The following is a 22,861-nucleotide window of genomic DNA, read 5'->3' on the forward strand; positions in this document are numbered from 1 at the left end:
GTAATGTTTTGAACAACCAACAATTAAAAAAAAAAAAAAAGAACATGACACTCAACAAAAGCATATGTTCTAAACCATCCCAATACTCCTGCTTTATATATTCTGTATAAACTGACTTCATGTTGTAGAGTACCCCTTTTAATGCCACCCAAGTCAGTGATGTGGCTTTTGGTAAATGTGAGCACAAATGGCACTAAGAGGCTTCTGTTGATTTAATAGTAAATCTTCCTTAACATGGGGTTTTCTCTACTAGACTGTGAGCGGTCAGTAATGGATTTTTAAAAAAAATATTTTTTAGTTGTTAATGGACCTTTGTTTTATTTATTTGTTTGTGGTGCTGAGAATCGAACCCAGTGCCTCACACGTGCTTGGAAAGCGCTCCACCACTGAGCTACAACCTCAGACCAGTAATGGATGTTTTTATTCTCTCTTAGCTGAAAGTATCCCATTTCCTTCTATGATTAATGGTATAATAATAAATAACTAATATCACATTGCTTCAGTTTGAATGTCAACATTTTAAAATGCTGGGATTAAAATTTATGTATGATTTTAGAATATTTCTACTTTAGTATCTGGAAGTTAGGTCAAATTTCATAAATTTAACTTTGTAGTACTACACTATGGAGATTTTGCAGTATATTGTTAAATAATGAGTGAGAATTTTATTTTTTTATGAACTATTTAATTAAAAGTTCCAGCCAGACAATGGCTTGAATAATTTTGTTTAAGTCTGTTGTTCATTTCCCAAATAACAGGTTAATGTGCCTAAGTTGCACAATTTATACAGCATACCCACTTGACTTAAAGTGTGTCTTATCTTCATTTTGTTTCATTTCACCATAGGTTAACAATGCTAAGAGAGGCCTCTGATGAAACTGTGGCTGAAAAAGAAGCTGAGGTTAAATTGGCAAAGCACAATAGCCGTATGGAAGACTTAAGTTCATGCACTAATGTGCCGAAGATGGATGAAGGCGAGTGGAAGAAAGAAAATGAGGTTGCCAAAGACTGTAGACATCAGCCACCCGCTGGAGTACCCACCCTGGTGAATATTCAGCTGTGTTCTACTAAAACAGATGCCTCACAGGCACCATGTAGACATCGGAGATGCTTATTTATCTCTTCAGGTGTAATAACATGTTAAGATTTTAATCTGAAAGCTGATCATGAAAAGCATATAAAAGATACATTGTAAATGCTTTATAATTTTTAGATGGGCCAAAATATTAATTCTTCATTAAATTTGATATAAGAGGAATAGTACTACTTTCAGTCTCTATAAAGTAAAGTATTTTCTGAATTCCTTGGATAGCAGCAGGGTGACTACTTAATTGTGTCAAATTCAAAGTTTATTTCTATTTTAAACATGAAGCAAACATTTGAACTTCATTTTAGTTAGATGGTGTTCTTATTGAAAGCTTTCTGTCTAGAAAGGTGACAGAAAACTAGGTTTACGCACAGATGCCAACCAAGTGAAACAGGCAGCTTTGGTAGGTAAGTGAGAAATGTGTTGAGACCACTGTCCCCAAATGGGGAAGTCTTTTTTAAGGCTCAAGGATGCCTGCTGCACACTTTGAATATTGGTAATGGAGTTTAGAACATTTGAATTCCTTATTTCTGAGAAAATAGTATTGTACCCTGACCAAGGACTTCCTGTCACAAGGAAGCAAATTTTCATTAAGAGGTAGGTCTGTAATCAAGTTATTCCTGTAAGATAAAAGACATCTACCTGTGCCTACAAGTTTATATTTTGAGACAGTTCCATTTTAATTTAAATTTTATTTTTGTTACATTTCCAAAGATCCAGTAAAAAAATCCAAATTTGGCTTCATAACAGTTATTATATTTATATATGTATAATTGCATTTTTCATTTAAATCTATAACTTTGTGGCATATTTTCATTTTCTTGTATTTATTACTATTTTGAAAAATAATCAGAAATTAAATAATGTTTAATGATGATATATTTCAAAATAGAATTCTTCATACTATCTCTTTAAATCAAAACCATGAAGGTTTTAATTCTAACCTGTTAAAGGTGGCACTTCTATTTATGGGTAATCTTTTTGGACAGATCCTACCCACTGTGGTAGCTTCGTAAGAACCTGGAAGTTTCCAGGTATCTACTTTCCCTTCAGAAGAACTGTGTTGTAACGGAAGTGTTCCTCTTAGGAGTGTCCCAAGTGCTACATGAATCTGTTTGGCGTTTGGTATTTCTTTTTTCTTAGAACAATGGAGAATAAATGTACACACATTGATTAGCTCCTAACAAATTACTTTTCTTGTAGGTTGACAAAGAGACAAATACTGATGACGCAGTTAATGACAGTATGGCAGTTCGCCCCAAAGACCGCAGCAGCCTGAGCTCTCAACAGCATCCATTTGTGAGGAGCAGCATGATAGTGCGCTCACAGACCTTTTCTCCAGGCGAGCGAAGCCAGTACATTTGCAGGGTAAGGTGACCATGTGTGTGATGAGACACACATGGATTGTGGCTTGCCCTTCTACCAGTGAGTGCATTTCACATTAATGACAAAAAACTGCACATTCTGACTACAAATACTAAAAGGTTTTTTAAAATTAGTTTTCCCACAAATTTAAGGTCTCACTGGTTCTAATGTGATGCAAGTAAGTGAATTTTAAAGATCTAGATGCTAAGAATTTTTTGACTTCCATCTGTGTTTAGAAACATAAGTGACTTTTAAGATATATATTTTATATATTTCCACTGTATAACATACTTGCTTCAACCCATGTTAATCTTGCTGGCCTGAAAACTGTGAATTGGATTTTAGAACAAAAAGCATCTCTTACTAATGCCTCTGGACACTGAATCAGATTTATAGCTCTGTGAAGAAAATTTTGAGATTTCCATCTATTTACCAAATTGTACTTCTAGAAGTATTTATAATGTATAGTAAAGTAGATTTAATATTTTATAATGGGTTAGAAATACTTCTAAAATTCTAACTTTATTCATTCAAGTTAAAAAGAAATACTTTTATTAAGCACTTTCCTAGATAGTTGAGATTTATCCAGAAGCAAAAGAGACCTAGGCCATAAACAATAATTATACGTGTATAAGCTGAGAAGTGCCTTGTGGAGCAGGGGTAGGGGATGGTGGTAGGGTAGGTAGCAGAGGATTGGTGCTATGGGAAGCAGGGTACAGAGTAGGCTTGATTGATAGGTTACATTCTGCAGAGACCTAAAGCAGGTAAGTGGGTTGGCATGAGCTACTTGGGCCAGGAGCTTTCTAGAATGTGTCTTAACTCTGACCTTGAGCTCTGTACTTCATGGAAATATTTCTTTAAAGAAATAAACATCACATGTTAGCTAAAAGGATTGCTTTATTTCAAAAGATGTATAATTATCTTATGACTTGACAGTTATTTAAATTATTTAAGAAAATTAAGCTAATAAAACCATGGAACAAGGAAGAATCTGTTTGGGGAAGGTTTTCTTAAAGAAATTTGCTGGTCATATTGTCACTACCTACTTTATTTAGTAAACTTCTCAGTTCTAATTTCCACTAGCTCTGTTTGTTATATAGTGATTTTTTTTTTTTTTAATCTTTTGTCACCAGTTAAATCGGAGTGACAGTGACAGTTCAACCTTGGCTAAAAAATCACTGTTTGTGAGAAACTCCAGTGAACGGTGCAGTTTGCGGGTCAAAAGGGTATGTATTCCTTCAGTCATGTCGCACTGCCCTAGACCAATCCATATTCATGAATTGCAAAGCAAGAATCCCAAAACTATTGAGTGTCAGTGCTTCATGCTCCCAGGCTGTTGAATGAAGCCCCAGTGATCACACAGAGATGCAGGTGGTTATGTCAGTTAGAGAACCAGAGAAGATATGCTTGAAAACATTCGTTCGTCACTGGTTTGGAACCTCTGGTAATTAAGGCTGAAAATTGGTTTGCAATGTCTCAGGAGAAGGAGCTTGCTGGGCCCCCAAGTGCATCAGTGGGTTGAGCAAATGTCCATTGATGGCTAACAGGTCTGCATACCATCCCTTGAGCATTTGTGGGAGGAATATAAACCTGGGACCTCCTCTGAAGGAGCAGACATTTCTGCATAGGAGTAGCACACAGGTTTGGGGATGTTTCTATTTTTGTTTACTGTTTAATCACATAATTTTGAACTTGCTTAAACAGTTCTTTTTAGAAGTTTAAAATTCATCTGAGTGGGACTACTCAGGTTGTTTTCCTAGATGCCATTGATCTCTGGATGAGAATATTTAAGTCAATTAGAGGGTTGGACTGTACAAGAGGATCAAAAATTCCTGTTTACTTTCTATTATAATTTCAGTTTACAATGTGCTATTTAGTAAGCACAGAGCATGGTGTGTGCTATCAGTGGTGAGTTTGCCATCTTTAGAGAAAATTCTCAGAATCACACATGGGACATTAGAAGTGTGCTGGAGAAGAGGGAATGAGCTCCTCTGCACTAGAGTCTAATAAAAGAGGCTTCCTGGGGCAGATCTGTGGCTTCAAGGCTTAAATAAAATTTCAAAGGAAATGGTAGAGATGGGGCAAGTAAGGTGAGGGGGGGGATAGAAGCATGATGCATACGTGGTGCTCTCAGTAGATGACATGAAGTGACATAAAACATAGGGGATGAGTTTTAGCTGAATTCAGCCAGAGCTTCAGGGCTGTGGACCAAAATTAGGGGCTGGGGACTTGCATGATGAGTCCTCATTGCTATCAGTGCCACTCTGGTTTCGTAGCACTATGTGCAAAGTACTAGATATGTGAATAGGTAACTTTTGATTCCCTTGGTTCAACTTTCTAGTTACTCAATGGAAAAAGAACATGTTTCTTTTGTCTAAAAACTGATATGCCCACTTTTATTTAGCATTCAACATTTTTTAGGAAATTTTGAGGTGTAGATATTTTACACTACCAAATATTGTGCTTTGGAAGTTCCTAAATTTCCATAATCTTGAAAGAAAATTTGTTTCATCTCATTTGCAGGTCACTCTGCTTTCTCAAATAGAATGTGTTTTTAGAGTATAGTAGCACACCTCAGAGAAATTTTTATCAAAAGTGTGTCCGAGTTGAGTTGAGCTCAAAAAAAGCTAGATTGCTCATAAACTTAGTTAGTAGATCTGCTTGAACCAGACAGAGGTTAATCCTAAAACATGTGTAAGAGATGGTTTTTACAGTGGTTTTTAGGGAAGCAGATATGGTTTAAGTGAAACGAGTAGAGAATGGTGTTCTGACTTAGGAATTCCGCCATGAAAACTATGGAGAGGTATAAGAGAGCAAAGCATCTGCAAACACCAGCAAAAGATTTACCCAACTGGAAAAGAAAAGTGACAAGCATATGAGTCATGAGGTCAGAGATTTAGTGGTATGTTAGAGCCTCCTCATATTAGCTCAGAGGAGCCAACTGTGCATGTCTCTACATCACGTGGACACCTTAAAAAGTTACTGTGGTAGTAGGGTTATACCACAGAGATCAGCAAGTCTACAAATCAATGTTTCATTCTCCATGCAGAGAATCAAGTGTTAGTAAACATTTACCTGCACACCAGTGCACACTGGAATCCTTAGACTCCATGTTCATGAGAACTAAGAAAGATTTCTGATTGTGAAAAACAAGTAATACAGTCAATGCAAATATGGATCTAGGTGATTCTTACCATGCCGTGTATTTTTTGGAGAGAGCAGAGGTTGAATAAAGGAAACATTTTTTTTTTTTTTAATATACTACAGAAGCCTAGCACCTCAGTATTTAGTGAACATTTTACATGTGTTGGTTGGACAGAGAAGAAAGAATAGGAGGAGACAACCAAAGTTATCCCAATGTGGACTAAGACCCTGAGATAAGAAGTGGTGCAGATGGGCCCTTTCCATTCCAACTGTTATGAGCACCACCATTGTTCCAGACCTTCAAACTAGAACACTTGTCAAGTTTGAGGCCCTCCTCTCTGGTATCATATAGCACCAGTTCTTATTCGGAATATCTTGTGTTCCATTCCTGCTGCCAGCAATCTAGGCAAGAAATGCACCCCTTGTTCTTGTACTTTCTGCTTATACCATCGTACATGGCCTAGTTTAAGTTTCTTTCTGCAAATGAGTTTGACCCAGCCCAGAATGATCTGTCCCTTGTTTGACTTTCTGTAGAACTTAAGATCTAATTCACAGCTTACTATTGCTTATTGCCACATACTGTTCTCCATTCAAAGTCCTCAGAGTCAGAGATTATGTCATCTCTTCCTAATGTCCTGCCGACCATCCTCCAGCTGAAATTTATTCATACATAGACAATCATTATTCCTTAATAAATGGGTAAGGGGCAGGGGATATACCTCAGTTCGTAGAGTGCTTGCCTTGCATGCACAAGACCCTGGTTCAATCCCCAGCATCACCAAAAAATAAAAAAGTAAAAATAAATAAATGGGTAAGATTGGCCCTGGGAAAAACAATTGTGATTCAATGGGGAGAATGGATAGTGCATAATATGGAAAATAGAGAAAGAAGCAGTCCCATGAACCACTTGCATTCTGGACCACACTCAGAGGTGATAGATAGATATCAAGGGAGTGAACTACAGAGATGGTTTTGCCTCCTGAAATGGAACAACTGTCTGTCTGTTCTAACATTTGTTTTTCCATTGGGGCAGGGTAAGCTTGGCTACACTATAACAACTTTGAAAATCTCTGTGGTTTAAAATAATAAAGGTTTACTTCTTTCTTAGCTACTAGTTCTTTGAAGATTGGCCGGAGGACTTGCCTGTGTTCTTACTGAAGATCCAAGCTAATGGAGCCTCTGTCTCTGGGTCTTTGCAATTCCTCTAGCAGGAGACAGAAAAATGCAGATTTCACCCTGGCTTTAACAGACTTCTGCCTGGAAGTGGTACACATCTCTCCCACTTACCTTTCTTTGGCCAAAGCAAGTTGCTTGTTCAGTTATATTCTCACTTCCAAGGAGCAAGGAAGTAGGACAAGCAGAAAAATGACTACCCATATAATAGGGTGTTTTATTGTTGTGTTTTCTAACTCTCCAGACGGTTTGCCAGCCAGTCCTCAGAAGGACAGCCCAGGAATGCCCAGTACGCACATCTCTAGACCTAGAACTGGATCTTCAGGCCTCTCTTACCCGCCAGAGTCGCCTCAATGATGAGCTACAGGCTCTGAGGGGCCTTCGGCAAAAGCTGGAAGAACTGAAAGCTCAGGGAGAGACTGACCTTCCACCAGGTGTGCTGGAGGATGAGCGATTCCAGAAGCTCCTGAAACAAGCTGAGAAGCAGGTACAAATCCAAGTGTCACTCATCCCACAGAGGGGCCAATACAGGTTCATTCTTGTTAAAGTCTGGGTAGGAGGCTCCCAACTTATACCTCCATTTGGCTCAGAGTCTTCAGATTCTTTTTCTATGAATGAAACATATCTTTCCCTACTGTTACAGGATGTTTTCTGTCCAGAATAGTAGTATTGCCACCCCAAAAGCTGCAGATAAGAGGCCCCCTTCCTCTCCACGTATTTGCAGCTTGGGTGGCCACTGGTCACCTGATAGGAAGGGAGGATGACAGCAGGGGAATTTCTTATCAACATTTTCTCTGTATCAACAAATGATAATGAATAGCTCTTTAAGATTCATTAACCACATTGTTGTAATACAGTGCTAATTTTAATACTTCTAATTTTCATTCTTTCCTATATATTCAAAAGAAATTACATTTCACTTGCATTCTTTGCCTTTCACCCTACAAAATCTATGCAAAATAAGGTAGAATCACTGATTAAAAAGTAGAATGTCTTAAAATTCTGCCACGTAAATATTACTGAAATTTTTAAGAATTTGCATGATTATGATTTTGATTTGTTTTCTCATTATTAGAATTTATATTTTGACATAGCAGGGTGTATTCACATCTATACATAATCTATAAATAGAATTTTTCATGTAGCTAAAATATATTTTTTTTGCACATTTATTTATTTATTTTAGAAAGAGTGAGAGAAAGGAAGAGAGAATTTTAATATTTATTTTTTAGTATTTAGTGGACACAACATCTTTGTCTGTGTGTGGTGCTGAGGATCGAACCCGGGCCGCACGCATGCCAGGCAAGCACGCTACAGCTTGAGCCACATCTCCAGCCCTAGCTAAAATATTAAGAATACAAAATCATTATTTTTTCTATCCCCTTTGGGTAGGAATCTGAAATATACACTTCCTTGATTTAATAAAAAGTACTGCCCATGATATAATTTTTTCTTTTGGGCCCAAAGTCGTTTTTAATCTCGTAGTTGTGGTACTATAGGAAATGTTTAAATTGTTTAGCTGATTAGTGCTACTAATTCTAAATGGAACTCAGAAACTTAATGAATGAATTTCAAGAATCAAACTGATACCAATAATTTTTAAAGAAAGTGTAAGCAACAAAATGTATTATCTACTTCTGTTCTACTCCACCTCATAGGGAGAAACCTTCATACATAATAAGACCTCAGGAAATGGTTTGTCCTGCCTAGAGTTGAATTGTAAGCCTTTTGTTTGACATGGCCATGAATATTATACAGGACAGTTAGACGCTGGTGACAAAGGAGACGTCCAGGGTCCACAAGAAAGATCTCTTTCTAGGGTCCAAGAGAGGTTTCATAGAGGAAGAAGCACCTAAACTGGGTTTGAGAGCAGATAGTAGAACTTCATCCCTTGAAGCCAGTGAGGCCCACCAGGCTGGGGGTGTGCTAATAAAGCTCTAGCTAAATACCTGACAGGAGAGCAAGTGCCACAGTAGCTTTCACTTTACCAAATGGATGACTGAGTTAAAAGTTAAAGTGACCCACTCTCATGTTTGTACCTCAGTAATAATAGCCAGGATTTTACCCTCCCAGGTCTTTTAATTCAGCACCAGCAATAACTTCAAATTCTTGATTGACTCTGACCAACTTTGATATCACAGAGAAATCTCATAGTCTTTTGAACCTGTGGGGTCAAAGACTTTCAAAATGGTTTTAGAATTTTGCTACTACACATATAAACAGAACTTAGACTCTTTGGGAGTTTTGTTGCTTGTTTGTTTCTGATTTGTTACGATATGAAATTCTTTTTTTTTTTTTTAATATTTATTTTTTAGTTTTCGGCGGACACAACATCTTTGTTTGTATGTGGTGCTGAGGATCGAACCCGGGCCACACGCATGCCAGGCGAGCGCGCTACCGCTTGAGCCACACCCCCAGCCCCATATATGAAATTCTTGATCCTTAGATATCAGTCATTATAAAAACCTTGGGACTTACTTTTTCACTTAATAACATCATACTAAGATTCTTCCACAAATTACTTATTATTGCAGTTTATTTTTTTTGATTGCTAACTAATCTCCATTGTGTAGAGAAAAACTCAATAAAGCAAAAAGTTAGAGCTCTTTGAAAAAAAATAGATAAATCTCTGGCAAGATTGAGAAACAGAAGATAAAAGCAAAGGATTTTTTTTTTTTTTTTAAAGAGAGAGAGAGAGACAGAATTTTAATATTTATTTTTCAGTTTTCGGCAGACACAACATCTTTGTTTGTATGTGGTGCTGAGGATCGAACCCGGGCTGCATGCTTGCCAGGCGAGTGTCCTACCGCTTGAGCCACATCCCCAGCCCAGCAAAGGATATTATAAAAATAAAGAGGAGGGCTGGGGATGTGACAGAGTGCTTGCCTAGCGTGTGTGAGGCACTGGATTCGATCCTTAGCACCGCACCGCATAAAAAGCTAAACAAATAAAGGCGTGTTGTCCCTCTACAACTATAAAAAATAAAATAAAAAAAAAAAGAGGAGCAGAACTATTAATCATTTGAGATTTAAAAGATAATGGAATGTAATCAACATATGTACCCATAGTTTAGACAAATATCTAGGAAAATATACAAGAACTGATGAAAGAAGGCAGAAAAAGGTTAAAAATCATGTAACTCAAGAGAATTTGCAGCAGTGATTAAAATCTATCCACAAAGAAAACATGAGGTCTACATATTTCATAGACATGTCCCGGAAACTTTACAAAGAACAAATTATCTCAATTAAGTAATTTGTAATCCCAGCTACCTGGAAGGCTGAGGCAGGAGGATTGAAAGTTTAAGGCCAGCCTTGGCAATTTAAGATTCTGTCTCAAAAATGGCTGGGAATGTAGCTCAGTGGTAGAGTACCACTGGGTTCAACCCCTAGTGCTGGGGCAGGGTGGCGGGTATCTTAGTTTTAAATGCTTGAAAAAGAGAGAACACACATTTCTGTGTGGCCAACATCCCTGATTCTAAAAGTAAACAAAGATATTATCAAAAAGGAAAACCAATAGCCAGTTTCATTTATGAATGTAGATATAAAAATCCTAACTAAAATATTAGTGAATATAATCCAACAGTATATTTTTTTCAAAGTACATTTTGAGGGCTGGAGTTAGTGCTCAGTGGTAGAGTGCTTGCCTTGCACATGTGAGGCACTCAGTTTGATCCTCAGCACCATATAAAAATAAATAAAGATATTAAAAATATATATTTTAAAAAGTACATTTTGACCATGTTTGAACTGTGGGAAGATATTTTTAATATTAGAAAACTCTATTAATATAATTGACCACTTAAATAGAATAAGGAAAAAAACTATTTGATAAACTCAATGGATGCAAGAAAATGATTAGAGTCAATACTCATATTTATTCATGTTTAAAACTCTCAATATGTTAGGAGAAATTCCTTAACCTGATGAAAAATAACCTAAAGCAAATGTGATCCTGTATAGATGAACATTGAAACTGTTTCTTTAAGATGAGACAGACATTTAACACTGTTCAATATTGTGCTAGGAGTTCTAATCAGTGCTGTGAGGCAGTAAAGAAAAGTAGAAGCAGAATGGAAAGAAGGAAATAAAGCTGTCATTATTGTCAGATATTGTGGTGCCTACACTAAAAAAATTTATGTCATTTCAAATAATAAGACTTTAGCAAGATGGATAATAATAGAATGATACATAAAACTACTGTATTTTTTTCTGTATGCTAACCAGAAACAGAGAATTTACTTATTAATATTTACAGTAGTATCAAAGAGTATCCAAAGATCAAATAATGAATTTGATGTGAAGTATAGGGAAAATTACAAAACTTTATAAGGAGAAATGTAAAAACACCTAATTTTATGAAATGTACTAAATTCATATAGAGCAGGGGTCAGCATACTAAATACTCGGGGCTTTTGAATCCATACAGTCTCAATCTCCGCTACTCAACCCAGCCATTGTATCCCAAAAGCAACTGTAAAGATATAAATAAATAGTTTAGGCTGTGTGCAAATAAAACTTTATTTAAAAAAAGAAGATGAAAGTTCATAATTTACCAATTCCTGATATAGAGAAAGAATTAATATTATGGAGATGGGGAGTTTTCCCTAAAACTCCACCATACAATCCAATTCCAAGAAAAATGTCAATATGATTTTTCGTGGATATTCCATACAATTAGTAGAAAAATAAAAGACAAAGAATACTGTAGATAATTCTGGAGAAAAAAAAAAAGCAAGGAGGAAGACTTGCCCTATAAGAAACCAGGACTTTTTTAAACTGCTAAAGTGGTTATATGGTATAGAATTAGTAGAAATCAAGAGAATAATCAAGGTGTGAAAAACTGAGCCCAGAAACAGAAGCACCTATTTGCAGCTTCGCTGTCTAATGTGGGTGATGCAAGAGGCCATGGGCAAAGGAGGAGCCATTAAATAAAGAAAGCTGGAATGAGCTGGAGTTCAGCTCAGTGGTGGGCCTCTTACCTGGAATGCATGAGGCCTTAGGTTCAATCCCTAGCACCAAAAAAAAAAAAAAAAAAAAAAAAAAAAAGGAAGAAGTTGATAAGGATTGTTCATATGGAAAACAGTAGTATTGAATCCCTGCCTAATATACAAAAACAATCTCCAGGTAGATTGTGGACTTTCATAGTGTAAAATGCAGAATGTTTCTTTCCAAATTTTTATTTTTCTGTCCATAGTGCTCATTCTGTGTCCTACCTAGTTGGAGGTAAGATAGATTGGGGCAAAATTATTAAGAGCCCTGAATCCCTTGTAATGGGGAGTCAATGAGGTTTTCTAGAGATGTGCTCTTTGGAGGGGTAGTGTGTTAATGATGTGCATGATAGATGACCAAAGTGGAAGGCTCCTTCCAAGTCCTTGGGGTTACACATTTTCCCATGAAATCAAGTTAGAGGGGCTTCAGCAGACTCAAGCAGTATGTCGAATACTGGTTGAAATATAAGATTAAGACATTTTTTCAAAAGTCAAAGTATCATAAATTCACTATTTTCCTGTGTTTTTAAGTTGCATTTTATTGTAAGATTCTGCTAGGATTTTTGCTGTTGTTGATGTGGGACTCAAGAATGAGGATTTATTACTGTGATTTTTGTTTTTCTTCTACACTAAAGAAACTCTTAGATTTGCCCTTGGTGCAAATATATGGGAAGTAAAAGGAATATAAAACTCAGCAAATTGAGCAGAAGTTTTCTCTTAAAAAAAAACCAAAAAAACCTCTTGATGCAAGCCCTCCTGTGGGCTGCTGGTGTCAGTTTCCAGGGTAATGACAAGGCCTCCTCTGCATTTTTACAACGCTTTGTAGTAGATGTGCCATCCAACCCTGGCAGAAAACTTGGATTGGGGCTGGGGTGGTAGCTCAGTGGCACAACGCTTGCCTAGAAAACTTCTTGGATTCACTAAAGCTGCTAATCTTATTTATTAGCCATGATTTTATTCCATTTTCATTTAGTTTGCCCCCTGCCCACCTCTAGACTAAAGAATTTCACCTTGACTTACTGGTGAATAGCTAAATACAACATATAGAACAATGAGAAGCTGACTGGTGGCCCCAGAATACCTGGATCATCTAGGTAAGACCATAATGTGGGCACCCTTGACCCAGTCTATGGCTCCAGAACAAATTCCAGGAGTATTAGGTAAATCAGCTAGTCTTTCATAGGACTTTGTATAAGATTCACTTCTGTACTTGAACCTTGACTCTTTTGACAGACTTCTGAAATAAGGATTTTATGCTGTTGTTACCAATATCTCACAGGATGCTAATAGTAGTACTCTGGAAAAATAATGGTAATGTTAGGACGAAGGTGGCCAATTCACTCTTCCAAGGTGCCAGGATCCCAGATGCCCCAAGTTTGTTTTATTCATGCTCACCTTTCCACCTGTCAAGAACTATGGATATTCAAGGACCAAGATCTCCTTTGGCTGTTCTTAACCCATTTTGTCTTGTCATCCCAGAGGAGGAACATCCATAAAAACATATAGTATATAATATATAACTATAAGAATAAAATTATAATAATGTTAATATTATAATATTGATAAGCTACAGATGATGATTTCTAACATATTCTAATGCACCTGTATCAATTTTGTAGAAATAATTACAGAATTGAAAACTTGGAATTTAATGGATTAATGATAGAAATACTAATAACCATATCAGACAGACTTCCCAAACATAATAGGAAGTTGAACTATCCTTCAGAAGTGACCTCCTTGAAAACTGTCATCTCTGTCATTTGATACAACCTTTTGTGAGACATTGGTGGTGTTTTCCCCTTTCATCTCTTGAATGTTTACAGTGCAAGTTACTGTATCATAAATGGTTCTAAAATAGCTGATTGGTGCTCTCACCCCTGGTTCCTGCCTCAGAATCAGTTTCTCCATCAAGGTGGTGCCATGGTTATATAGGGGTTTGGTTCTTTAAAATCTCACAACCTAGCACACTTCTGTTCAAAGCCAATTTAGTTGGCTTTGCCAGTAAAATTATCTTAATGTCACACTGCATGTGTTTTGCTCACATAACCAGTCTTATATCACTCACATGGCTTTGCTCACTAACATAAGGAAAAAACTGGTTGCTAGAGCTCAGAACTGCCCAGAAATATTTTGAAGATCACAGGTCTTTTCAGTTTTGTTTAAGAACTATGGATATTCAAGGACCAAGATCTCCTTTTGTCTTGGCCAGTTCAGGATATAAAGAGTTCCCATCTCAGTTTCAGAAACTGTCTTAGGAGTGACATTTTAGATTTTGCTTTTGTAAACACTAATTTTTTTGTTATTAAAGTTTTATAATGTGATTGATAGCTAATGAAAATTCTTTTTTTAGTTTTATTAATTTTATTTTTTTAAATACACAACAGTGGAATGCATTATAATTCTTATTACACATATAGAGTACAATTTTTTATATCTTTGTATATAGAGTATATTTATACCAATTCATGCCTTTATACATGTACTTTGTGGGTTTTTTGCATTACAATTCTTATTACACAAATATACCACAATTTTTCATATCTCTATTTATATATAAAGTATGTTGACACCCAATTCAATTCTTCATACATGTACTTTGGATAATGATGTCCACCACATTCCACCGTCCTTGATAATCCCCTGCTCCCTCCCTTTCCCTCCCACCTCTCTTCCCTATCTGGAATTCATCTAATCCTCCCATGCTCTTCCCCCCACCCCACTATGAGTCAGCCTCCTTATATCAGAGAAAACATTCGGCATTTGTTTTTTTTGGCATTAGCTAACTTCACTTAGCATTATCTTCTCCAATGCCATCCATTTACCTACAAATGCCATGATTTTATTTTCTTTTAATGCTGAGTAAAATTCCATTGTGTATATATGTCACATTTTTTTATCCATTCATCCACTGAAGGGCATCTAGGTTAGCTCCACAGTTTAGCTATTGTGAATGTGCTGCTATAAACATTGATGTGGCTGTGTCCCTGTCGTATGCTATTTTTAAGTCTTTTGGGAATAGACCGAGGAGAGGGATAGCTGGGTCAAATTGTGTTTCCATTCCTAGATTTCCCATACTGCTTTCCATATTGGCTGCACCAATTTGCAGTCCCACCAGCAGTGTATGAGTGTACCTTTTTCCCCACATCCTCTCCAACACTTACTGTTGTCTTCATAATAGCTGCCATTCTGACTGGAGTGAGATGATATTTTAGAGTAGTTTTGATTTGCATTTCTCTGATTGCTAGAGATGATGAGCATGTTTTCATATATTTGTTGATGGATTGTATATCCTCTTCTGAGAAGTGTCGGTCAGGTCCTTGGCCCATTTGTTGACTAAGTTATTGTTTTTTTGGTGCTTAGTTTTTTGAGTTCTTTATATACCTTAGAGATGCTCTATCTGATGTGTGAGGGGTAAAACTTTGCTCCCAGGATGTGGGCTTTCTGTTCACCTTACAGATTGTTTCTTTTGCTGAGAAGAAATTTTTAGTTTGATTCCACCCCCTTTATTGATTGTTGGTTTTAATTCTTAGCACAAAAATTATAGGAGTCTTATTAAGGAAACTGGGGCCTAATCCCACATGATGAAGATTAGGGCCTACTTGTTCTTCTATTAGATGCACAGTCTGTGGTTTAATTCCTAGGTCCTTAATCCATTTTGAGCTAAGTTTTGTACATGGTGAGAGATAGGGTTTTAATTTCATTTTGTTGCATATGGATTTCCAGTTTGCCCAGCTATCATTGAAGATGCTATCCTTTCTCCAGTGCATGTTTTTGGCACCTTTGTCTAATATAAGATAATTGTAATTTTGTGGATTAGTTCTTGTGTCCTCTATTCTGTATCATTGGTCTACCACCCTTTTTTTGGTGCCAGTACCATGCTGTTTTTGTTACTATTGCTCTGTAATATAGTTTAAGGTCTGGTATAGCGATACCACCTGCTTCATTCTTCCTTTAGCTGGGTCTCTTATTTTTCCAGATGAATTTCATGATGGCTTTTTCTATTTCTATGAGGAATGCCATTAGAATTTTGATTGAAATTGCATTCAATCTGGATAGTGCTTTTGGTAGTATGGTCATTTTGATAATATTAATTCTGTCTATCTAAGAGCAAGGTAGATCTTTCCATCTTCTAAGGTCTTCTTTGATTTCTCTCTTTAGGGTTCTGTAATTTTCATTGTATAGATCTTTCACCTCTTTTGTTAAGTTAATTCCCAAGTATCTTACTTTTTTTTTTTTTTTTTTTTTTTGAGGATATTGTGAATGGAGTAGTTTTCCTCATTTCCTTCTCAGTGGATTTGTCACTGATATACAGAAATGCCTTTGATTTATGGGTGTTGATTTTATATCCTGCTACTTTGCAGAATTCATTTACTAGTTCTAGAAGTTTTCTGGTGGAGTTTTTTGGGTCTTCTAGGTATAGAATCATATCATCAGCAAACAAGAGCTAATTTAAGTTTTTCTTTTTCTATATATATTCCTTTAATTTCTTTCGTCTAATTGCTCTGGCCAGTGTTTCAAGAACTATGTTGAATAGAAGTGGTGAAAGAGGTCATTCCTATCTTGTTCCAGATTTTAGAGGGAATGCCTTCAGTTTTTCTCCATTTAGAATGCTGTTGGCCTGAGGCTTAGCGTAGATAGCCTCTACGATGTTGAGATATTGCCACAGTCTCTGGCTGGGCACAAATCACGAGCCTCCACACAGCTTGTAGATTCAAACAGCAATTCTTTATTCCCAATCTCACACCGGCAGTCTACAAACACGTTCTGGGGGAATCCACGTTCTCTGCCCAAATCCACACTCTGCCCAAATCCACTACTCCTGGGCTTCTGTCTCCCAAAATATACTGTCTGACCCTAAGAACTCAAGAGGAACTCAGCAGCAGGATATGCCCTATTCTAAAGGGGGAACACCCTAATCTCCTATTATGCTAAACCGGGGACACCCTAAACACGGATCCGCCCTGGTCCTTAAGCAAGGTCACCTTTCAAGAGTCCTTCCACTAGACAGCATGGAAGTAGCTGGCAAGGAAATTGTCATACCTACTTGGCTGATGGCTCCCAGCAAGATATGTTCCTGTTATCCCTAGTTTTTCTAGTGTTTTGAATATAAAGGGGTGCTGTATTTTGTCAAATGCTTTTTCTGCGTCTATCGAGATGATCTTATGATTCCTATCTTTAAGTCTATTGATGTGATGAATTACATTTATTGATTTCCGTATGTTGAACCAACGTTGCATCCCTGGGATGAATCCCACTTGATCATGCACAATCTTTGTAATATGTGTTTGTATTCGATTCACCAGAATTTTATTGAGAATTTTTGTATCTATGTTCATTAGAGATATTGACCTGAAGTTTTCTTTCTTTGAAGTATCTTTGTCTGGTTTTGGAATCAGGGTATATTGGCCTCATAGAATGAGTTTGGAAGTACTCCCTCTTTTTCTATTTCCTGAAATAAATTGAAGAGTATTGGTATTAGTTCTTCTTTAAAGGTCTTGTAGAACTTGGCTGTATATCCATCTGGTCCTGGACTTTTCTTGGTTGGTAATCTTTTGATGGCTTCTTCTATTTCCTCACTTGATATTGGTCTGTTTAAGTTGCATATATCTTCCTGACTCAATCTGGGCAGGTCATATGACTTAAGAAATCTGTCGATGCCTTCAATGTCTTCTATTTTATTAGAGTGTAAGATTTCAAAATAATTTCTAATTGTCTTCTGTGTTTCTGTAGTGTCTGTTGTGATATTGCCTTTTTCATCATGTATGCTGGTAATTTGAGTTCTCTCTCTCTTTCTCTTTGTTAGCGTGGCCAAGGGTCTGTCAATTTTATTTATTTTTTCAAACATCAAGGAGGAGTCCTCAAAGATCAGCTAAGTCTCCCCAGCCTCTGACTCAAATAGTTAGTGTCCTCTTTCTGACACATGCCACCTCTGGCTGAGAGGGCCACGACTGTGACTTGGAATGTCTCCTTTGGGGAGCAAAGAGCAGTTATCTCACCTCTGTGGACAGCTATGAACTGGGACATGTGCCTTCAGTCCTGTAAGATGGTTAAACTTGCAAATAAGAAAGTTTCACTTTTATTATTGTGAGAGTAAATGGCCTTTCATGATTACGTGTCGTTCATGTGTGTTTTATGATTTATCTAGTCATATCCTGTGCCCTTTTTTCTGTTATGTTATCTTTTTTTCCCCTATTGAAATTTCTCTTTATGTACTTGTTATTTGAGTTGCATTCTATCATCTGTCTTTTGAGTGCCTGTTAAATTAAAAGTTTATCATCTAAAAACCTAGCTTTCCCAGAGCACCTATTGTGTGCTACCTGCAGAGGCTCTGTGGAGGGGAGGCAGACAATGTACTTGTCCCCCAGACACTCTAATTCTGTGTGGAAAGGAGATAGTATGTAAGTTCTGTAAATGAAAGTACTATGCTGAAAAGCAAGGTAGGGTCAGGACTCCTTTAAAAAAAAAAATCTCTAGTTCCTGTGAAAATGTCTGATGCTCAGTATGTGTGCTCGGTAAGTGTACAAAAGGATCTGAGAAGCAGATTTGAATTAGCTAAGTCACAGTCTACCTTACCAGGGATAAAAGTGACAGTGGTTTCTGTTGCATAGAGGAGCAGAGTATCAGTTACAGATGTGGCAGCCTTCCAAAGCACTGCTTGGTTAAGTTTCCCCAGTGTCCCTGATAAAAATTAGGAAGAAAAGGGAAGGAAATGGAAGAGGGAACTTACCTTGCAATTTTGCTTAGAATTTTTTTTCTCTTTTTTTTTTTTTTTTTTAAGAGACAGTGGTGGGGGGGAGAGAGAGAGAAAATTTTTAATATTTATTTTTTAGTTTTGGGCGGACACAACATCTTTGTTTGTATGTGGTGCTGAGGATCGAACCCGGGCCGCACGCATGCCAGGCGAGCGCGCTACCGCTTGATCCACATCCCCAGCCCTGAATTTTTTCTCTTAAAGCAGCTTTCCAAAAAGACCTTCCGAAAGCCAACTCATATACAGTAATCCCCTTTGCCCATAGTTCCATTTTCCATGTTTTCATTTACCATGGTTGTCTATAGTTTGAAGCATTAAATAGAAAATTTCAGAAAAAATTTTATCATTGCAATGTTATTATTTATAAATTAATCTATTTTGTCTACAAGAAACACATGCAGACTAAATTGCATGTAAATGGAAGGAGACCCTCAGGGGTATACAAAATTACATACAAGAGGAAGTGAGGGGAAAGGAGGAAAAATATAAGGGGGGAGAAATGAATTACAGTAGAGGGGGTAGAGAGAGAAGAGAGGAGGGGATGGGGGAGGGGGGATAGTAGAGGATAGGAAAGGCAGCAGAATACAACAGACACTAGAATGGCAATATGTAAATCAATGGTTGTGCAACTGATGTGATTCTGCAATCTGTATATGGGGTAAAAATGGGAGTTCATATCCCACTTGAATCAAAGTGTGAAATATGATATATCAAGAACTATGTAATGTTTTGAACAACCTACAATAAAAATTAATTTAAAAAAAATAAATTAAATAAATGTAAATGGGTAGAAATAAACTAAAAAATGTAGCTTTATTAATTTCAGATGGAACAGACTTCAGAGCAAGAAAAGTTGTAAAGAATATAGAAGAGCATGACATAATAATAAAGGGGTAAATTCTCCAAGAAGACATAACCGTCCTTAATAATGTATGTGCCCAACAGTCAATATGAGAGGCAAAAACTGACAGAACTGCAAGGAAATAGATGAATTTACCCATTGCATTTGGAAACTTAGGCATGCCTCTGTCAGCTGGCAGATCCCAGCAGGCAGAAAACCAGTAGACATAGTTGAGCTCAACAGTTCTATCAATCAACAGGGTATAATTGACATCTGGAAATGGCTTTATCCAATAACAGCAGATTGCACATTTTTCTCAGGTTCACATGGAACTTTCACCAAGACGGTCACATCCCAGGCTCTAAACACACATTAACAAATAATACTGTATGTCTTTAGAGAATGCAGTAAAATTAAACTGGAAGTCAGTAACAGAAATATAACTGGGAAATTCTAAAACATTTGGAGATAAAACAACACATTGCTAAATACATGATCAAAGATAAAATCTCAAAAGATTTTGAACTAAATAAAAATGAAAAATTACATATCAAAATTTGGGATAGAGTAAAAGCAATGTTTGAGGAAAAATGTACAGCATTCAGTGCATATACTAGAAAAGAAGAAAAATCTGAAATCAATAATCTAAACTTCCACCTTAGAAAACCAGAAAAAGAAGAGAAAACTAAATTTGAAGTTATCATAAGAAATGAAATCATAAAAATCAGAGCAGAAATGCATTGAATTGAAAATCGGAAATCAGTAGAGAAAAATCAGTAAAACCAAAAGCTGGTTGTTTCAAAAGATCAATAAAATTAACAAACTACCATCAAGACTTGAGAAAAAAGGGAGAAGACAATTTGGATTAGTCATATTAGAAATGAAAGAAGGAATATCACTACAGATCCTGTGGACATTAGAAGGCTAATGAATAGTATAAACAACTCTGCCCACATTGATAACCTAGATAAAATGGACCAATTTCTTGAAAGACACAATTACCAAAACTCATATAAGAAGAAATAGACAACCAGAATAGGTCTATATCTACTAAAGAAATTGAACTGGTATATTAAAAGCCTTCCAAAATAGAAAGCACCATTCCTAGATGGGTTTACTGGTGAATTCTACCAAACATTTTAAGGAAAGAACTATCTTCTCCACAGTGTTTTACAGAGGATAGAAACAGAGGAGATACCTGCTAACTTTTTCTAGGAGGTCAGCATCACCCTAGTACTGAAACCAATCAAAGACATTTCAAGAAAGTTACTGTCAGGCATGGTGGTGAGCACCTGTAGTCCCAGCTATTTTGGAGATGGATGTTAGCACAGAAGTTCAAGACCAGCCTGGGCAACATAGCAAGAGCTTGTAAAATTAATTTTGTCAAATCCCATTATGTCAAAAATAGACGTAAAAATCCTTAACAAGATATTAACAGATCAAATCTAGCAATGTATGAAAGGAATGACCATGACCACGGGAGGTTTATCCCAGGTATACAAGGCTGGTTCAACATTTGAAGTCAATTAATATAATCTGTCACATGAATAAATTAGTAAAGAAAAAACTACAATAAAATCAATACATGCTTTTTTTAAAAAAGCATTTGACAAAATTTAATACCCATTCATCTTAAAAGTGCTAAGCAACCTCAGAATAGAGGAAAACTTAATGGTAAGAAACAAGAAGCTTTGCCTCTAAGATAGGAGCAGAAAGAGGATGTCCCACAGCACTCTTCCTTTTCTGTGTCACACTGGACGTCTTAGCTAATGCAATAACACAAGAAAAGAAAGGGTATACAGTATAGGAAGGAAATTTAAATGATTATCTATAGAAAATCTGAAAGAATAGATCCGATCCCCTCCAAAAAAACTTTCAGAACTAATAAATGATCATATCAAAGTTGCAGGATACAGGATTAATACTCAAAAGTCAATTCCTTTCCCATACATCATCAAAGCACAAGTGGAATTTGAAATTAAAAACACAGTATCATTTACATTAGCATCCAAAAAATGAAAAAATCTAAATTTCTGTACCACACAAGACATGTCAAGAGAAAAAGAAGGCAAAAAGACATATCTGATAAATGACTGTTATCCAAAATGATGAAAGAGCCTCTTAAATTCAGGGCTATGAAACAACCAACCAATTAAAAAATTGGCAAAGAAGATATATAGATGGAAATTAAGCATATGAAAAGGTATTCCATGTCATATGTCATTAGGAATTGTGGCTTAAAGTTACAAGAGACCACTGCATGCCTGTGAGAGTAGCAAAATCCAGAACATAGACAACATCAAATGCTGGCAGGGATGTGGAGCAGCAGGAGTTCTTGTTTGTTGCTGGTGGGAATGCAAAATGGTGCAGCATTCGTGGCATCATGGCAGTTTCTTACAAAGTAAAACATATTCTTACATGAAATCCAGCAACTACAGTCCTTGATATTTATCCAAATGAGTTGAAAATTTAAGTCCATATTAAATAACAGCTTTATTCATAAATACTAAAACTTGGAAGCAATGGAGATTGGCCTTCACTAGATGAATGGATAAATCAAACATCAAAACAATGTGATATAATTCAACACTGTGAGCTATCAACCTACGGAAACACATGGAGGAAACTTAATGCACTGAGTAAAAGGAGCCAATCTGGAAAGACTACATATTACATCAATCCAACTCTGTGACAGTTTGGAAGAAACAAAGTTCTGGAAAGAGTAAAAAGATCAGTGGTTGCTAGAGCATGAGGCAGGGGGTGATAGGGAGGAAACAGAGCACAGGGGATTTTAGGGCAGTGAAACTCTTCCTTACATACTACATGATAAACACAGGTCATTGTACATTTGCCCAAACCAATAGGATTGCACCAAGAGTGAAGCCTGATGTAAACTATGGACTTCTGGTGATAATGATGTGTCACAATAGGCTCATCACCTGAAACAGATGTGCCGTTGTGGTGGGGGATGTGGGTAGTGGGAGAAGTTGGTCATATGTGGGGCAGGAAATGTATGGAAATTCTACTCTCTGCTCCATTTGACTGACAGCCTTAAAAACTCTGTGTTTTAAAAACATTATGGTGAGGAAGATCTGTTAACCTGCAAAAATATTAGCATTAATGATTATGAAGCAAGTTCTATTCTTTTTTATTTTTTTTTCTCCCCCACTGGACATGTGGGGGAAAACTCTGTTCCTACCTCCTAGTGCCTAGCCAATAGTAAAAATAACAGTAATAACTGAATGTTAAAATAGTGGATTTAATTATGTGTTGGCTACTGCTCTAAATGCTTTATTTATTTAAATTTTGCAACAACCCTTTGAATTACATATTCCAAATTTACAAATGAAGAAACTAAGGCACAGAGAGGTCAAAACAGCTTGCACAAATTTACATAATTAAAAAGTGATAGAAACAGAATTTGGATTTAGACAGTTTGGCTCCAGAACTTGCACTCTTTGCCACTAACTTGCACCACCTGTGCTTAGAAGGTAGTCAACAAGTATT

At 36.6% G+C, this 22,861-nt stretch overlaps 1 protein-coding gene across 3 annotated transcripts in view; it reads left to right on the top strand.

Annotated features, from left to right (window-relative positions):
- Wwc2 (WW and C2 domain containing 2) overlaps nucleotides 1-22,861 on the top strand; it is a 216,702-nt gene that overhangs the window by 185,195 nt on the left and 8,646 nt on the right. For all 3 annotated transcript variants that reach the window (XM_076853680.1, XM_076853681.1, XM_076853682.1), the window contains exons 18-21: nucleotides 847-1,045; nucleotides 2,291-2,455; nucleotides 3,586-3,678; nucleotides 7,014-7,256. In XM_076853680.1, coding sequence (XP_076709795.1) covers nucleotides 847-1,045; nucleotides 2,291-2,455; nucleotides 3,586-3,678; nucleotides 7,014-7,256 — 700 coding nt within the window. The remainder of the gene's footprint in view (nucleotides 1-846; nucleotides 1,046-2,290; nucleotides 2,456-3,585; nucleotides 3,679-7,013; nucleotides 7,257-22,861) is intronic.

This window comes from Callospermophilus lateralis, chromosome 4 (genome assembly GCF_048772815.1).
Source record: "Callospermophilus lateralis isolate mCalLat2 chromosome 4, mCalLat2.hap1, whole genome shotgun sequence".
Classification (NCBI taxonomy): Eukaryota; Metazoa; Chordata; class Mammalia; order Rodentia; family Sciuridae; genus Callospermophilus; species Callospermophilus lateralis.